The sequence below is a fragment of the Maylandia zebra genome, linkage group LG1, assembly GCF_041146795.1.
Source record: "Maylandia zebra isolate NMK-2024a linkage group LG1, Mzebra_GT3a, whole genome shotgun sequence".
In the NCBI taxonomy this organism is placed as follows: Eukaryota; Metazoa; Chordata; class Actinopteri; order Cichliformes; family Cichlidae; genus Maylandia; species Maylandia zebra.
Genome location: NC_135167.1, coordinates 28,427,454 through 28,445,850, shown reverse-complemented (window position 1 = coordinate 28,445,850; position 18,397 = coordinate 28,427,454). Strand labels below are relative to the sequence as shown.

The 18,397-nt window shown below is 40.5% G+C and overlaps 2 protein-coding genes across 3 annotated transcripts; one reads left to right on the top strand and one right to left on the bottom strand.

The window, feature by feature from the left end:
* Positions 1-711: 711 nt before the first annotated feature.
* slc24a5 (solute carrier family 24 member 5) lies at positions 712-6,923 on the bottom strand. 2 transcript variants are annotated; one of them, XM_004543487.3, is made up of 9 exons: positions 6,613-6,923; positions 5,778-5,957; positions 5,101-5,184; positions 4,769-4,872; positions 4,516-4,616; positions 3,395-3,678; positions 3,070-3,279; positions 1,528-1,629; positions 712-1,375 (listed from the first exon to the last, which is right to left on the bottom strand). In XM_004543487.3, exons 1-9 carry the CDS (start codon positions 6,773-6,775, stop codon positions 1,053-1,055), a joined length of 1,551 nt encoding a protein of 516 aa, XP_004543544.1. In that variant the 5' UTR covers positions 6,776-6,923; the 3' UTR covers positions 712-1,052. The 2 variants fall into 2 exon arrangements, with proteins under 2 accessions (XP_004543544.1, XP_004543545.1); XM_004543488.3 differs by having other exon boundaries at positions 3,070-3,276.
* A 4,504-nt stretch (positions 6,924-11,427) lies between these two features.
* Positions 11,428-14,299, top strand: LOC101471521 (E3 ubiquitin-protein ligase RNF128). The gene has a single exon (XM_004543486.3). The coding sequence runs from the start codon at positions 11,861-11,863 to the stop codon at positions 12,944-12,946; it is 1,086 nt and encodes a 361-aa protein (XP_004543543.1). The 5' UTR covers positions 11,428-11,860; the 3' UTR covers positions 12,947-14,299.
* The last annotated feature ends 4,098 nt before the right edge of the window (positions 14,300-18,397 follow it).

Genomic DNA, 18,397 nt, shown 5'->3' with positions numbered 1-18,397 from the left:
CAAATCTAAAAAATACCACAATAGTCCACAGATGAAACTCAGTATGAGCTTATTTTATAGGAACAAAAAGATATTCAAGTATTTAAACCTTCAAGCTTAAAGTTTAGTATTTTTAGTTAGATCGCGAGTGGGTTTGGCATAATCCTGACAAACTGAGTTACCTGCTGCAGCGACCTGTTAATAAGAATACAGCCAAAAGTAGCTGTTTTGTTTAGATTTGTTTGTTGTTTTTAGTTATATTATGGCACGTGTATGTCAGGGGAATACAATACGGACACCTAACTAGACATCAGTGCTGTAAAAAAGATGCATAACAGTGTGTCCTCAAGCTGTTAGAAAGATTTCATCAAAGCTACAGATTAAAACGGGATTTTAAACTATTTTTATTTGAATTAGGTTTGCTACAGTTTTGAACAAATTCTTTTTTTTGGAAGGTTTTTGTGCTTAGCTTGAACTAAGCTTTGTTGGGTTTGTTCTGAGGGTAGATTAGTGTCTAAAGTCCACGCAAGCATTGCAAACTTGGTTGTGGAAAAAAAATGCGTGACAGTTTTAGGGAACTGAAGATGAGTGGAAAGTTTTTCTTTCTTTTTTTTTTTTTTTTAACTATTTATGGCTCTAACCATTCTTTCTCGCTCATAAAAGCTTATCAGAGAAATAAGTCTTTGTTTTAGCTCAACCACCCTCTTAAAAAGGAGGACAAGGCCAGATGAGTTCAGTTTAAACCTTTTATTTCTTTTCTTATTGGAAATTGCAGTAAACCTGTGGGAGCAGTAGCTTTTTGTTCATGACCCTTATGTAAGACAGGGAATGTCTTGCAATGTGAAGATGGGCCTTGTGATGATACTGGTCTTGTCTGGATCTTGGTGTACACGCCCAAAAGAATGATCCTAGGAACATTGCCACCTTTGGTAAAATATATTAACAATAGATCATTCACTGAGGTGACCATCACGTATGCGTGCCGTAGCAACTTGATATTTGTACATTTTTAAAAGCTTAACATTTTTGTTTTTACTCAGAAAATATGGCTTTAGTCCTGAGAAGGTCAGATCTCAGTCGCTGCACAGCCTTAGGGGATTATTCCCAATAATTCCCAGCTCATACAGGATGGACAGAGTGGCAAAGAGGATGTAGCAGATGAGAGAAACGATTCCCAGCTTCCAGTCCAACTTCCATCCGTTGATGTGCACGGCTACGAAAAGGAAGACAATTGAAAGGAGAAGTGTGCAGGAAATAAAGACCAGTCCGGTGCTGTTGACCTCTACAGGGTTGTTGGTGTCCACAAAGGCAGTTTTGATGAACCAAGGCAAACCCAGGCACAGCATGTCAAACACATTAGAGCCCACAATGTTGGACATGGCCATATCGGCTTTCCCTTAAGAGAGAGAGAAAAAAAGTTTACATTGAAATTTTAAAGAATTCAACATTCCTGTATTTTGAGTGAACAAGCTGTGGAAGTTTAAATGTACAGCAAGCAGTTGTTCAGGAATTTTAAATGAAGTTAATGAAACTGGAAATTAGTGTTACCTTCTCTGGCCACCATCACACTGGCCACAGTGTCAGGTATACTGGTTCCAGCAGCAAGCAAAGTAAGTCCCATAATAGTATCGGGGATAGCAAGGGTCTCACCTGCATAAACACAATGCCAACACAAAGTCGGATTACCCTACCAATAACTTCAAGATACAGTGTTGTGCAAAAATATTGAACTACTACACATTTTTTTTTATGTCTTGCAAGGGAAATAGGTGCAGAGATTAATGGAAATGCAGTATATCAGGCAAAAACAGTACAATTTCTGTGTCTAACACACCTGACTGAAATGAAGCGCCAAACCCATGACAGAGCCTCCTCTATGTTTAACAGATGGCTGTGGAGACTTTTCTCCCTGTTTTCCAGCCTTAAATATAGCTTCTTGACATTCTCAACTAAAGAGATACCACTTCTGTAGTCAAGTCAGTGAAAAATGTGAACAAATTATGTTTTGCGACAGGCTGCTAGTAACAAAGTGCCTAAAAATACAAATTAACATTGGTTCTCTGCGAAGTCGTCTGTAATGTGTAGACACAACACTGGTTCTTCCCTTAGGTTGGGTACTTTTTTTGTTTGAATGACTCATACGTCAGGGTTAAGTTGCTCAACAGAAACATTCCCTTGTAAAGGGTCAGGTAGAAGCGCTGAAAATGACTGAAAAAGCAGCTAAGGAAAACCTTCGACCTGAAGAAAACTGAAGGAACTATTTCTCAAGAACCTAAGCTAAATATCAAGAAATGAGGGGTGGCTCAAAAGTACATAGTACTGTGGATCTTCCATAAGAATGTGAAATCCTATTATCAAGTTAAATAAACAGCACATCTGCTCCTTCTCTTTTTGAAAATTAAGTCCATTATTAGACATTGTCCATTATCCAGAATCCACATTCATCATAGGAAAATAAATAAATTTCAGGCAAAGTGATCCAGAAAATAACTCACCAATATTAATCACCACCTTAAATGAATCCTTACAATCCTGCCTGTGAACTGTGACTGGGTTCTCTGTACTGTCCAATTCAGTGCAGAGCCTACATGCCTGGTATTTCCCTGCATGTGAGCCTTTCTGAGAACTATTGGATAATAATCTCATTATACATTAAGTAGACCTGCCACTGTCACATGATAATATTGCCTTTTTACCCTGAACTTGGAATATAGTTCTATAGTTCATTCTTTTGTAGATGGAAGGTGGAGGGGTTCTTGAAGCCCTGTATACACTCAGTCCTCATGTGACTGTGTTTCCCTAGGGGTGAGCCCCCTGTTAATTGCTGTGGCCGGCTAGGCACATGGCCCACTGGAGCTACAACAGACCCCCTCTGAACCTGCCTAGACAATGGCATCCCAGGAATTAACCAGCAGACCAACATGTGACTGTACTCTGCAAATCCAACATTTTTCTCACAAGTTTCAACACTTGTGATCTGCCGTGGCTCAGTGGGTGATGAGCTCATTTACACCTGTAGCTAATCTGCAAAAGTTTAATGAAAACTACAGAATTTTATTACAGACTTCAGAGTTAAAACAGCCATCTTACCAACTACAGTGACCATCCACACCAGCACATATGTAAAAGCTGAGATCCAGACTGCTGACATGAGGAAAGTGATCACGAACCACTGCTTCCAGAACCTTCTCCTGCAGTCAGGGATGGTGAGGAAAAGCAGAGTGATGATGGGCAGGGACAGTACCCACAGAATCCGTTTCATGTCGCTCTCCGGGACGGCAAAGACACTTTTATGCTCTGCTGGTATGAGAGAATATACATCAGACATCTCTCCTAGATCAAACACGAAGGCGAATGACTCAAAGTGGCGTTGAAGGAAAGCAGTTTTACTGTGCCACTAAGAAGTGCGCCTTACCTTCAGGAATCTCATTGAGTCCGTGTAGGCTGAGGGACAGGTGAGAGTATCCTGACTCATCGTGGAAGATCCCACTGTCTGTTCTGGAGCGACTGTGGACTCGCAAACTGGTGTCGTCATTCCAACCCAGCAGACGCTGTGTCTCAATCTTTTCACACGAACCTGACCCCAGACACGTGCAGCAAGGGCTCAGCTTCCTCAGGACAAACTCACTGATGCGAAGGTCAAAGCACAGAACCACAATGTAAACGCCGTAGACCAGCAGGAGACAGGCAGCATCATACCTGTCAACAAATGACACAGTTTGAGCATTAATAGTTCATTGACATACTGTAAATGAAAAATATTGTAAATAAAACATACAATGCTGTGAAAAAGCATTTGTCCCCTTCCTGAGTTTTTAGTTTTTTTTGCATATTTGTCAGACTTATATGTTTCAGAACATAAACAGATTTTAATATTAGACAAAGATAACCTGAGTAAATACAAAATGCACTTTTCAATTATTATGTCAATGTAAGTAATAGCAGTGATGAACCATGGTGAGAGCCATTATCCACAAATGGAGAAAACATGGAACAGTGGTGAACCTTCACCAGAGTGACCAGCCTACCAAAAATACTTCAAGAGTTCTTCGATGACTCACCCAGGAGGTCACAAAAGAACCCAGATCACCATCTAAAAAACTGCAGGTCTCACTTCCCTCAATTAAGGTCAGAAAACATACTTTTCAGTGGCTTTTGTACCACTGGATTATTTCAACATATTTTCCATGTGTAATTCTCCAAATTGTTGTTGCTTTTTTTTTTAGCCATGGATATAGTTATGACAGTACCATAAAAAACAAAAAGAAAAAACAAACCTGTAAATACCTGCACTGTACAAATTGTTTTGTGATCTCTTTTAATTTGTTTTTCTCTACATCAGGCAATAAAGAGGCAAGAGGCAATAAAACGCTGTAAATGACTTTGTATCTTGTTACCACCCTTTGGGTTATAAAATAGAGTCTCTTATAAAAGGACAAAGTCTTTTACAACCCAAATTCAACACCTGTTTGTATGTGGTGAAAGGTCTTAAGATGATTCATGTAATGATGAGTTAGTACACACAAATACACTCACCAGTAAACTTTGTTATCTGAAATAATCCCAATGACAGCAGCAACACTGATCCCATATGCCAGGCAGTCCCTGAATAGTGGCCAACAGGTGAGACGCCCAGCCTGATAAAGCGAACAAAAATAAGAGGTTTAAGGCTCATAAAACACAACGATCCTTCTGTTTTGGCTGAGCAAAAGTGCAACTGCTACACACAAGTAGTTAGCAGAGGTGTAATGTTTGTCTGTATCTTATGTGTTATCGTGTCAGAATGTACCATAGAGGCTAAAAGTCCACAGGCACCACAGATTCCTAGCAGGTTGTAGACAGCCGATCCCACAATGGTGCTGACCCCAATGTCCCCTTTTGTCACAAACACACCTGACAGTAAAGAGCACATTTTAGCTTTGAAGCCAGGAGCAATGAGGAAGCATGACAGGGAAAAGAAATAAAGATCTGAAAGTTAAAATAGCCTAGTTCAAGGACACTTTTCCTTTTTGTTCCCATGTAGTAAAGTCACTATGTCAGACTGGGGAACACCACAAGGACACAGATGATCATACTGGGGTTATCATGTCATAATTAGGTTTTTACTTAGTTTGTGATTACCTAGGAAGGCTGTGACTAGTTCAGGTGCAGAACTTCCAGCTGCCATAAACGTGGCTCCTGCTACGTCCTGTGACAATCCCAGACCTGAGAGAGGTCCAAAATAACACACACACAAAAAAAATATAATGCACAGTTTTGTTCAACAATAGCACAATCCCTCCTCAAATGGCCCATTAAAAACAGATTGATATATTTATTTTTAAGGATTGGTCTGTGATATTACATTTTATATCCGCCCACTGTGGGCTTGTTTAGTCAGTCAGTTGATTTCATGGTTTGATCGTCTATTAAAAAAGGATATGTTTTTTAAAAAAAAAATATATATATACTTAGGTGTTGGAGGGATAGGTGCATAAAGTTGAAAACTTTCACAATGTTTGTAGACTTTGCAAAGACCAAACTACTAGTTTACATTAACTATACCAAAGGATTAACTGACTAACAGCTTTATTTATTACTTAAAATGTTCAGTAAGTTAAATATTTCCTCACACTGTATGTGTAGATTTGGCTCCCACCTTGTAAATGAAGAAATTGCGTTAGAATCTGTTGTTATAAATCCCGATTACTCTGATAATCACACAGTGCAAAAATACAATGAGAACATCCACCCAAGCCTACACCTACACCTTACACGCAGATGTTCTATTGGAAACGTGTGTGTTATGTAGAACTTACGTTCACTGATTACTTCTAATGATGGCAGAAAGTAATCGTCGCAGACTATAGAGACAGCCAAAAGCATGTAGAAAATAAGCATAAAATAAATGACGAGCCCTCCGTCCTTCCTCTCCTGCACTGTGAAGAAGCCTTCAGGAAACTCGGAGGACTGTGGCGGGATGCATTCTGTCTCATTCTCTAAAACAGCAGAAACAACACGCACACGCATTCAAATCAAGGCTGTTAAAGTAAACTAATTCAAAAATAAGGGAGAAAAAATATTTTAGAACATTTTAGTAAAGTGAACTAAAATCTAATTGTACAGAAAAGTTTCAGTCTGGCCATTTTGGTCGAATACGTCAGTACAGAAAGCCTGAGGGAGATTATCTTTATGGAGACTGGGATGAGGATGAATCAGTCGCCTCCAGTAACGGTTGTGTGATAATACCTATTTTCAACTTCTTAAATCTAGCCCCTGACAAATACACGCGAGAATATTATCAAATAAAAGACGAAAGCACCGACTCTAATAACGACTCTTAACAACTCATACACACAAACTGTCACCCCAAGAAGCCAGCAAGTTGCTAGAGCGCTCTGCCAAGATGGTTAGCTCTATTTTCATGGCAGTTACACGGTCTTTCATGCCGATAACACACGACGATTAGTAGAGCAAACATTGCCACAGTTGCTATGCCACATGATTACGCACACATTATTACCGTGACATAACTCATGACACACTGAACAGATTGTCACTATAAAACAAAACTCCCCCAGATTATTGTGGCAGCTCTAAAATGTTACAAAGTAACCCAAAAATCCCGCACGCACTTGTTTCAGATATGCTTACCCACGGCCCGACGCACCCTGACAGAGTGACTTTCCTGTGCTGTTTTTGCTGTTACTGAAAGGAGACTGACCGTGCAATACAAAAATATTACAAATCCCAGAAAGTAAGGTATAAAATCTTTTCTCTTCTTTTTCTGCACAGCTACAGCAGTACCCATGGTCATTTTAAAATGAAATAAAACAAAAAAATAAATACGAAATTAGCGATTAATCCAAGGACGCATGTGTGTCTTTACAAGCTTGTAGAAATGTACTAAGGACTAAAATTGGTTGTGAGCGCTGCATCTAACACTACATACGGCTGCAAGCTGCAAAGAGAGATTATTGGGAGGGGGGACATTTTAAAGTCTGGTGCTACTAAGAATGGGGGATCACGAGTTGCGAGTCATTCCAGTCAGCTTGAACACAATCCAGCCTGAGGCGCAGCAGGGGTGAAATCCAGATTTCTTTAAACACAGTTTTAATGCAGCTTTACAAGTGGAAATGTAATGTTTTCTTGATTAAATACACATTTAAGCAACACACTTGCTGAATTTGGAGATGATCATCTTCACGTCAAACAGTGGCACTGTGGGCGTACATGCAGGCCACTCAACTAGGCCTTTGCGCATATCTGACTCGTGATTGTAGACAGAACATAACCATAAACAGGATTTAGTGTAGTTTTAGTTACACCGTAGACTGATACCCATACTCCTCACATGTGAGGAAAAAAAGGGGGTGTGAATATGTGGAGGGACGGGGTGCCAGGGCTTGTTTGGACATGCCCCAAAGTTTCCCCCGGAGCCACAGAGCGTCAGTCAGGAGTGCTCTCTGTGTGGATCGCCTTCGTGCTCCAAAGACATGAAATGAATGGATATTAAAACGATGGATAGTTTATCCTGAGTCCAAACAAGATGATTTGAAAAAAGGTGAGTCAATTCAATTACTGGTTTTCTGAGAGGCTGCTCTGTGTCTATTGCACGTATTTCATTAAGCAGAAGATTTAACATTATGAATTTATATTATGAAAGCAACTTTAAGGTTGACAAATGCTTAAATCATCAGTCTGGCATTTCTGTTGCACCAGTGAGCAGTGCACACTAGCCGAATGAAGCTGAACTTGCTTGTTTTGTTGTGCTAATTGTGATGAATGATGCTGAGCCTAGCTGTGAGTTAATGGCGCCCCTGTGTGGCATTGACTGGGTTTGTGGTTTGCTGGTCATCTTGTGTAGACTGATAAGGGCCTAGCCTGGAAGTCATGCAACAAAGAAATAAGGCAATTTTAAAAAAAACCCTAAAACAAAAACCAACACAGGTATTCTGGTAAATAGACGGTATGCTTGGAGATATTTTTTAAAATACTTGCTCTTAAAGGTTTTTTTTTAATGTTTATTTACAAGATTTTAACTTAAAATTACATAAAATCAAATAAAAAACAATGACATCCAAGCGCAGAAAGTAAGACAAAAACCAAAAAACCAGAACAGGAAAACAATAAAAGAAAAGAAAAAAATAAGGCAATATACAAACATGCAATCCTCTCTCATAGCCAAACCCTAAACAAGGGAGGAGATGGTGATTTCCAGGCTCTAAGAATAGCTACAATAGCTTTTAGCTACAATCATGTCAAACATTAAGGGTTTCTGAAGAGGACGTCTAAGTGCCAGTGAGGTTAGGGAGCAGCCTAGCACTGCAAGTATACAATCCGGCTTTAATTTTAAGTCATAAATCCGGTTATACATATTAAATATCTCTGCCCAAAAAAGTTTAGGGCAAGACCAGAAAAGGTGGGCAGTGGTTCCTTCCATTGCTTTGCATTTTATGACACAATGAGGAAATAGATGGAAAAATGCTGCCTAGCTTTATTTTAGAGAAACGCAAACGATGAAGGACTTTGAACTGCCTAAGTTGTAATCTGGCATTAACAGAGCATTCTTTAATCTTCTTCAACCCATTGGCCCACAAAGTGTCCGATATGTCTACTTCCATGTCCTTAACGCAAGCATCCTTGGTGAGGTTTGTAGGTGGTTTAAGTGTAAAAAGTGTAGTAAACTGGCTGATTAGGTGTTTGGGATTTCAATCAAATAATCATAGAAGTCTCTATGAGCAGGTGGCTGATCCAGATGGGAGAACGAGTGTTTAACAAAATTCCTGATTTGTAAGTATCGAAATAAACGAGTGGAGGGAAGCATACATTTTGATTGCAACTGAACAAATGAAGCAAAACAATTATCGATGTAGACGTCCTTAATAGTGCGGAGACCTAATTCTGACCAATGATTACACACAGGGTCCATCACGCCAGGTAAAAAAGAAAGGTTTGGCGTTATGGTGCAAAAATGGATAGGTCTGGCACAAAGCACCCCTAACTTGCTTTAGGATCTGAAGAGAATAGAGCTAGGACAAAATCTTTGCTAAAAAATTTTGGTAGGTATGTTTGGCAGGAAGGACCACAGCCCTTCTGAACAGCAGGAACAGCTGAAACACTGTTCCAGAAAACCCACGTTCTGGTATTGCAAGCCCAATAATATTGCCTGAAAACTGGGAGGCCAAGTCTGCCCTCAGAGGGTTTCTGCAAGTGTGCCTTTGAAATTGTATGGTGTTTATTTGCCCAGATGAAAGACATAATGATAGAGTCAATAGTTTAAAAATGATGATGTGGGAAAGATGGGTATGTTTTGGAAGAGATGAATAAATTTAGGAAGTACCACCATTTTTTTAAGTTTTATTTATTTTTTTATCATTTCATTTACACTCATAGACCACACCTGTTCAACAGCTCCTTAAAGCAAATATCTAATCAACCAATCACACGACAGTTACTACTGAAGTTCAAACTGAGCATCAGAACAGGCAAGGAAGGTGATTTAAGTGACTTTGAACATGGCATGGTTGTTGGTGCCAGACTTGCTGAACTAAGTATTTCAGAAACAGCTGATCTACTGGGATTTTCCCACACAGCCATCCCTAGTGTGCAGCATTTCTCTGGGAGAAAATTCCTTGTTGGTGTCAGAGGTCATAGGAGAATGGCCAGACTCCTTTCAGCTGATAGGAAGGCAAAAGTAACTTAGGTAACTGCTTATTACAACCAAAAGAGGAGAGCAGCTCTGAGCATGCAACATGTCAAACCTTGAAATACAGGAGCTACAGCTACAGAAGACCACACCGGGTCTTGTCAGCCAAGAACAGGAAACTGAGTTTACACTTCATACAGAATCGCCAAAATGCTCCAAGAGAAGATTTGAAAAATATTGCCTGGCTTGTAAAGTCTCAATTTCTGCTGACACAGCTGAATGCTAGGGTCAGCATATAGCATAAAAAACCTGAAAGCGTGCATCCATCCAGCCTTGCATCAGCGGTTCAGGCTGATAGTGGTGTAATAAAAACTGAGTGTCATTAAAACACCTCAACCTAGCTGTTGATGACCATAGCCATCCCTTTACGACCGCAGTGACAGCATGTTCATTGCTGTCAAATGGCCTCCACAGTCACCACATCTCAATACAGTAGAGCACCTTTGAGATGTGGTGGCACATGAAGCCAGCACCTTGTTGAATATGCTACGAAGAATTACAATAGTTCTGGAGGCAAAAGGAGGTCCAACTCAGTGCCAGAAAAGTGTATCTAATAAAGTGGTTCATAAGTATCTATCTCTTTTAATGACTCTGTTCATTTATTGGAATAACAACTTAGTACTGTTTAATCTTTTATTATTAAATTAACCTTTTAGGAGTGAATTAGGACAAATTCATTTCGTCCGTACTGCTTCCATTAATTTCTTTACAATTAAATTTTTTTTATTCTTTAAATTTTTTTTAAGTAAGTGAGTTTAAGTTCATCATCAAACTAACACCACTGAACACTGTTGAAATCACTATTCTTTTTCGGATTAAAATATAAGCAAATGCACACATGTGTCCAGTGCTGACAGTTTGCACGTCTGTCTGACTCACCTAGCTTGGTGGAGGTTTGTCTTTTCCTTTGACCACACCACTAACCAGCCAGCAGATGCCAGTATTAGATCAGAAAGTCTCAGGATACCTTTAGAATCTAACACCAAACTTCACCTGTAAAGAGGAATGTCTGTTTTTATTAACTTGAACAAGACATGAGGTCTTTTTTGGAGTGCGTGTTCATAACTTGACAGGGTAATATTTCTGGAATTTAAGGGTCAGAGCAGAACCATTGTTCCTGTTATCAGAAGCTGTGACTTCTAGCTGTGCTAAAAGGAAATATCTCACAGTCTTTTATTTACAGAGCTAGCCCCAGTCAAATAGATTATTTAATAGCGCATTGTGTACACATTCTTTGTGTGTGTGTGAACTAAGGTAAAAATGGCTCAATGAAATAGAGCAGATCTCAATCCAGTCTCAATCTCAGGTAAACTATCAAGCTGGACAGCAACCTCACCATCGAATTTGTCATTTGAAGCCTTTCTGTCTCTTAGTGTTTGTGCGCTTTCACTTGTGTGTAAGAAGATACAGCGGAAACTTGACAGTGCCTCGTTCTATTTCAGTGGTCACTGGTATGCCTGCAGTGGTGGATGAGTCTCTAGTTACAGTATCAGCACAATGGAAAAACATTACTCTTGTGTGCAAAAGTCTTATCCTCTTCACTCAGTTTTTTTTCGTAAGCCTGTAAAAATATTCAGCAACATTAGTCTACTGCAGTAGAATATGCAGTAGACTATATTTGTAGATTAGAGACAATAGCCACAAGGCAGCGGTGCAAAACTTGCCTGTCACCTTAACAAAACAATGATCGCAGCCGCAGAAAAAAGAGGAAGGAAACCAGTCAAACTAGAAAAACTGGCTGAGTTGCTTTTGTCATCATTATGCAAGGAGAATGCGGCAGTTTTTACAGCTGTCACAGTCTTGCCTTATGAAAGTCTTCTTATCATTTGCTTATCATGTCTTTCCTTCTCGAATGCTGTTCCTTGGCTCTGGAAACAACATAGGTCTGTGTGTTTTGTGTACTTCAACTTGTTGAATAGCAACACCCTGCCCTCAGCGGGGAGTGTTCAGTGTTCAAGGTTCAGGAAGATAACGAGAGGTGAGTGGCTGACGCGTAGCTTGTTTTATGTTACCAAAGGCTCGTGTCATATTACCGAAGACAGCAGGCTTGGTGAAACTATCGCCGGATTGAGACTGCTGAGACTTGAACAGACCAGGAACTGGGAGTTTTTTTCTTTTTTTGAAAAAGAAGTTTTGAAGAGGCTAAATAAGCCTGAGTAAGAGGACTTCCTCTTGTTCAAGAACAGTGTTACCATGGGTAAGAAGACACAACCACCTCTGCTGCTTTTGCTGTTTTTGTCAGGGCTTGTTCACTGTTCAGCTACCTTTGTATTTTGGACTGCCAACGTGGAAATAAGCTTTGTGAACAGCTACAATGAGACTGAGGAGAAATATTGTGAGTGTGGGTTGTATGGCCGTAACTCTCTGAGGAAAAGAGCTTTTGGCATCGTTACGCTTCCCGTGGGAGACCCCAAAGGCTGTGGCCCAGATCCTGTGTACGACCGCAACGAAACCTTACCACCGTGGATAGCCCTGGTGAAGAGGGGCAACTGCACCTTCGGTGAGAAGATCAATGCTGCCAAACGCCTCGGAGCAGCTGCTGTTGTTGTGTATAATGTGGACGGCAGTGGAAACAGCACTACACACATGGCACACTCAGATGCAGACGAAATTGTGGCGATCATGATTGGTAACACTCAGGGCATGGAGATTGTCAGGTTGGTGAAAAACGGGATTGATGTTCAAATGATAATTAGTGAAGGCGTGGCTCACGGACCCTGGATGGACACATACTGGCTTTACTTTCTGTCCATTGCCTTTTTCATTGTAACCGCAGCCTCCATCGCCTACTTTGTGTTCATCTCCGCAAACCGTCTCTACAATATGAGCATGAGCAAGCGCAATGAGAAGCGACTGAAATCCGAGGCGAAGAAGGCAATTAAGCGTTTGCAGGTACGCACGCTCAAGAGAGGGGACGAGGAGACCAGTTCGGACTCCTCGATGTGTGCCGTTTGTATCGAATCCTACAAGGTAGGCGATGTGGTGACCGTGCTGACGTGTGATCACATCTTCCACAAAACCTGCATCGAGCCCTGGCTGCTGGAGAGGCGAACCTGCCCTATGTGTAAGTGCGACATCTTGAAGGCCCTGGGCGTTGAGGACGACAGAAAAGAGAGCTTCTCTTCTGAGTCACCGCCAGATGTCACCGTGATCACAGTGACAGGAGACGCCCTGTATGAAGTCCCACTGACTGACCCAGGGAGCCTCGACCCAGAGAGACAGCAGCATCGCTATGACAACAGGGCCTTCGAGGAAGACTCAGAGGCTGCGAGGGGATGAGCAGCAGCAGTGGAAACAAAACAAAGCACAAATCAGGACACAGTTAAATTTCCTATTTAAAAGAGATATTTTTCTGGCACACAGTGATCCAGTGGAATCAAAGTTTAATCTATCAACAGAGGAGACAATGTTCATCTTGCAATGTGGACATGTTAAAATGATTTAAAAAAGAATCCAAGGATTTAAAATGTCAACGAATGTGTGTCATTAACTTAAATGTCAGTGCTTCTTCTTTGTTTTCTGTAGTGGGTGTGTTCATAAATCCGCAGCTCATTAGAATAGAATTGAGCAGTCGTGGAGCGACACCAATGTCAGATAGCTGTTTTGCATAGGCACAAAGCAGTTGATGTTGGTTAGGAAGGAATATAAATATCAGAAAGTGGGGCCAAATTTCTTCCAATAAAAGGCTCAATATTGGGCTGCTCGCAGTAATATACACCAAACGTTTCTTTTTCCTTTAAACTGAAATACAAATGTATTTCTCATAATCCACTTTGTCCTAATCACTGTCCTTTCTTTTTCTGAGTGTTTTTTTTACCATTTGCATCTGGGTTGTCATTCTGGATTTGCAAACACACCCTCATAAACACGCCTTTGTCTGGAAACACTGCATGCCATGCCTTTCTCGCGCATGAGTAAATAATACACCTGAGGGCCAGAGGCTCATAGCATGACAGTGTGCTGAAGAAAGGATTTTCATGTTCAGTCAGATCACAACCAGAAGTGAAATGTAATGCAGTCATGTTGTAATAGACATATCTACCTATCGCTCTCTATATATATCTATATATATGTATAAAACAGGCATCTGCAGTGTAGATAATTTTCTTCCCATATGTTTTCTTGGCTGCTGGACGGGGGAATTACTGTGTAATTATCGTGAAATTATTATGTGTACTATCTTTTTAAGTAATACACTGAGACTGGCTTATCACTCAATCAACTTTATGTGTTAATATAAAGGTAACACACTATGGAAAGTACAGCTGATTTTCATTTGCAGACATAAACTGTTATTGATGAACATGTCTTCCAGGTTTTGCCCGTGCTCTACCTCTGATCTATCACACGGTTAAATATAGGAACGTGTTTGAGATTCTTCCACGATCCAAAGTGTGTCCCTCCATAAAGGATAAAGCTAAAGAATTGTTTCACTTCTTTGTTTTCTGGTGGGATGTGCCGATCATGGTACTAAAAAGATTTTATATCGAATCATTTTCACGGCTGTTTTACAGATTCCAGGAGTCTTAAATTGCACTGTAAAAAAACGAATATTACTTTCTGTATTAAATCACATTGATGCTTTTTAGAATGAAATAAATCCCTCAAAATGAGGCCAACTTAACGAGGACACATACTTGTGAAGTGGTGTTTGTTTGCGTGTGTGTGTTTTGCGGGATATATATACGAACATGAACATGAACGTGAAAAGTATGGTAAAGGAACCTCTCACTTTCAGAGATGTGTCTCTACAGAGATAACTGTAGGAGAGAAGTGAAATTGTAATTACTCCTGCGTAGGTGGGAGCTGATACACACATACACACCTTAAGCTTCAGTGGGATAATCATCATACCACATAAGTATACGGGCTTGAACGAACAAGCCGAGCAAGCTCGACTACTCCTCAGGTGATCACATTTCCTGAGTTGGAAAAATCCAAACATGGAAACAAAACGGAGGCTCTGGGATGATGTGTCATATTTTTTTGCTCAAAACAAACAACATGCTGATAATCAGTCTGTTTAGCTAATAAATAACGTTAATAGGCTATCAAAATGGATCCAAAGTAGCATACTTAATACTGTATTACAAGCTAAATAGTTGCACAAATACATTTAAAAAAAATGCTGTATTTGCTCCATTAATGAAAATGCTTTCACTGTCAGTGGTTTGGAGCCTGAGTGAGCCGAGGTCCAGTACACTCAGCAGCACGAGCTCTTTCTGTTTAGCAGAGATTCCCAAGCTTTTGGTTTTGTTTTCGATTGAATTCCAGTAATGACCGCATGTGACACCTGATGAAACTCAGTCAGTCAGCCTTATAACTTTACCACAGACCGTGGCCTCTGTGTGGCTGTGAATAAGGTTGAGCCAAATAGTACGTGTTTGGTTTTTTTTCCTTTTCAAATTGCTTGATTTTAGAACCCAGAGGTATCCGATAGTTGGCAATAAAGCAAAATCAGAAAGATATAATCATGAATTTGAGTTCCCGTGCATTCTTGAGCTTGTTGCTTGCTTTGCGTTTATTTTCTTGATTTCAAATGTTATGTTTTAGTTTTCTTTTTAAATATTCTGTGCCTCTGGGCTTTGCCTTGTTTTGTAGTCCTTATAATCGGAGGCTACACTAACCTAAACAGCAGTGAGTAATTAGTCCTTGGTGCTCATATTTTTCAGGCACGCAAGCAGCATCTGTTTATGTCATACTTTTCACTTGCAAGGGTCAAAGTGCGCATTGTAAAACTAGCTTATAACACACCCTTATAAAAAATCGAATACAAAAACTAAAATGAGCTTTAACGTCTATCTGTTTTATTATATTGTCAGAGAGTGTCAGAATTTCCGTGAGTTGACCAAAGAATTGATTGATTTGTCCCAAGAGGAGTTTTTAAAAAAGATCAATGTAAGAGTGGGGTCAAGTTGTGCAAGGTAGGCATGGTTAGAAGTGCAGAGACTAAAGCAGCGATACTAACAGGGCATGAGCCAAGGGCAAACGTTTTCGGTGAAAGTCCTGCAGTCCTAAGCCCAGAGGGTGAGCTGAGTGTTTCCTCACATGGCGCTCCCTCTCCCCTTGGAGGGCAGTGTGTGCTGGATTTCAGGCCAGTGCTGTGAGCTCAGCTTTCATAGGTCAGATGGTTATAGTGGTATAACAGCATGACAGAGAATCAATACTGAACTAACTGGCCATGTTGGGAACAACTGGCTGGCTTTGGGTTAGAGGCATGATCTGCTCAGCGGCGGTGCTCTTCTGATTTATTGTAGTTGTTCTGAGAAAATTGAGTCAGAAGGTTTTCATTTAATGGCACACTAGTCGGTGGCTGTACCCTGGTACCACACTTGACCTTCAGTTCCAGATAAGAATCAAACAATGGAATTAACTACCGTAGTGGCCTGATAGCGTTATCTTCTCCTGTGCAGCCTAATCACAGTAAACATCTCATGTTTTTCTATGGCACCAAGTACACTTGGCTGGAGGCCTGCAGCTGGACGAGACAGTGGAAGGTGTTCGGGCCTGCTGTTTGTCGCAATTAAACAAGAACACACTGCTCTATGTTCAGGCATGAATACAATGCTTGTCTGTAAGTCTCCGTCTCTCCTTGTGAACATTAGGATCGTTCTGCAGCACCACCTGGTGGACACAGTAAATGCTTGCAGTGACTTTAAATTGCCTTCCAGAGAAGGTAAAACTGCATGGTTCCACCTTTCATATTTGATCTTCAGGTACTTCAGGACAATTTCCTGCTTGAGTGGAACATACAGAGTAATAAATCCTTTCATAATGAAATACAGCACTTACTTGGCAGTGTGCTTTAATGGCCCAGTTGAGGAGTTCTGCTTGTCCACTTATTGAGGCATTGATATTCCAAACACACACACATACACACAAGTTCAAACGCTAGGATTTTGGATTGACCTTAAACTAGATCTATCTATCTATCTATCTATCTATCTATCTATCTATCTATCTATCTATCTATCTATCTATCTATCTATCTATCTCTCTCTCTCTCTCTATCTCTCTATCTCTCTCTATCTATCTATCTCTATCTATCTATCTATCTCTATCTATCTATCTCTCTCTCTATCTATCTATCTATGAAGATTCAGTGGAGCAAAAGAAAGTCTCTTTAATCGAATTACAGTACTTGGTGCTTCTCCATGGCTCTCTCGTCCCAGACTGTCTGAGTAATTATCTTAACGAACAAGAGAAATTCAATTATAAAAGCGCACTAAGAAACAAATGAATCAATTTAGCGAGGGAAGTACAACATAAAACATTTCTTATGTTGTGCTTACACAGACAAATAAATCACAAAGCCCCCTTCTTCACATCTCACTGGCTCCGTGATGAAGTGAAAATATTGAGAATGCTAGTCACAGCTCTTCTCTGCAGGTTTATGTTCAAAGTATTAAGAAGACTCAGACTCTTCTGTTCAATAAAACCTACTTGATATTTTACTGGTGACTGATGTGGCTCATGTCTGGCTACTTATCGTGTTGTACATATATCTATACTCCCCAGCCCAGCAGCACTGTTTCAGGTTTGTGCAGGTGTGAGTTGTAGCTGCCGCTCGATGTTGTCAGGCTTTCCTTCCTCTTGTTGTCCCTCTGGTAGATCAGATAGTGCTGACTGCGCCCGACTAAACAAATCCAATGCTGTGGCATTGTTACTTCTCTGACATGTCCTTCCTGTCCGACATGTCGGCTGGCTCGCCATTAGTCGCTCTCTTTCCTGCTCGCAGCAAAAGGGCAGACATGCAAGGTCAAAGGAAGAGAGATCACGTGTGGCTAGGAAACATTTCTTTCCCTCTGACTCAACGGAAGAAAGCAATGTCACACCATTTTTACACCAGGAACAAACAACTCATCTGATCTATGGATTGCATCAGTCTTTTAAGTTTTGACTTTGAATTATCATTTTACCTGTTCAGTCTGGTTCAGTGTTGAAAGACTGAAGGGACCGCAAGCCTGCCATCTAGTGGAGAAATATTAATCCAACATTATATTCACTATCTGAGAAATCAGGGGAATCTTTGTCATTCATTAGATTCTGGAGAAGCTGTTCTTTTTGATTTCTTGATATATGTGTTAATGCATTATGATTGTTAATTAAGACAGTGCGCAGAAATTTAAAAGCACTAATACAAACATTTGTCAGGTCCACCTTTTATAGCTGCAAAATTAAGTATGATTGCAACTCTTTAAATACTAAAAATGCGTCAGGGTTTACATGCTCGCTTAACAAGCAAAAGATCCCCAGTTCAATCCTGGGAGGAGACACACATCCCTTCGGGGATGCATCAGGAAGGGTATCCGGCATAAAAACTCTGCCAAGTCAAACATGCGAACGGCGACCTCCTGTGAATAAGGGAGCGGCCGAAAGTAGCTTCCTCTTCTTCCACCGTGTGAATTTGAAGAATTAACAGCTTTGATGTTATTACAGATATGTCTGCATATGTATTGCGTTGCAAAGTTAACATGCTAAGCAGCTCCTCCAGCAGAGCTTCGTGCAGGCTGAAGCATTATCTGGTGGAAGATTTAAACATCTGCTGCTCTGACGGGAATGTGCTGCACAAATTTACAAAAGTCACTCACGGAAAAAGTAGTTCTTCCTAGCATGTGTGCATGCTTCTGCAAAACATCTGTGACCCCACCTAGTGTAAGGGATTCTACTTATTGCACCCTGAAAATGGGAATTTCTGTTTTTCCTAGACCTTTGTAACAGCTTCCACAC

Coding starts and splice junctions, on each gene's coding strand:
- slc24a5 (XM_004543487.3), bottom strand. CDS start 6,775: ATGACCATGGGTACTGCTGTAGCTGTGCAGAAAAAGAAGAGAAAAGAT. Junction 5,958..6,612: donor CAGGGTGCGTCGGGCCGTGG/GTAAGCATATCT, acceptor CTGCTGTTTTAG/AGAATGAGACAGAATGCATC. Junction 3,679..4,515: donor TCAGATAACAAAGTTTACTG/GTGAGTGTATTT, acceptor ATTTGTTGACAG/GTATGATGCTGCCTGTCTCC.
- LOC101471521 (XM_004543486.3), top strand. CDS start 11,861: ATGGGTAAGAAGACACAACCACCTCTGCTGCTTTTGCTGTTTTTGTCA.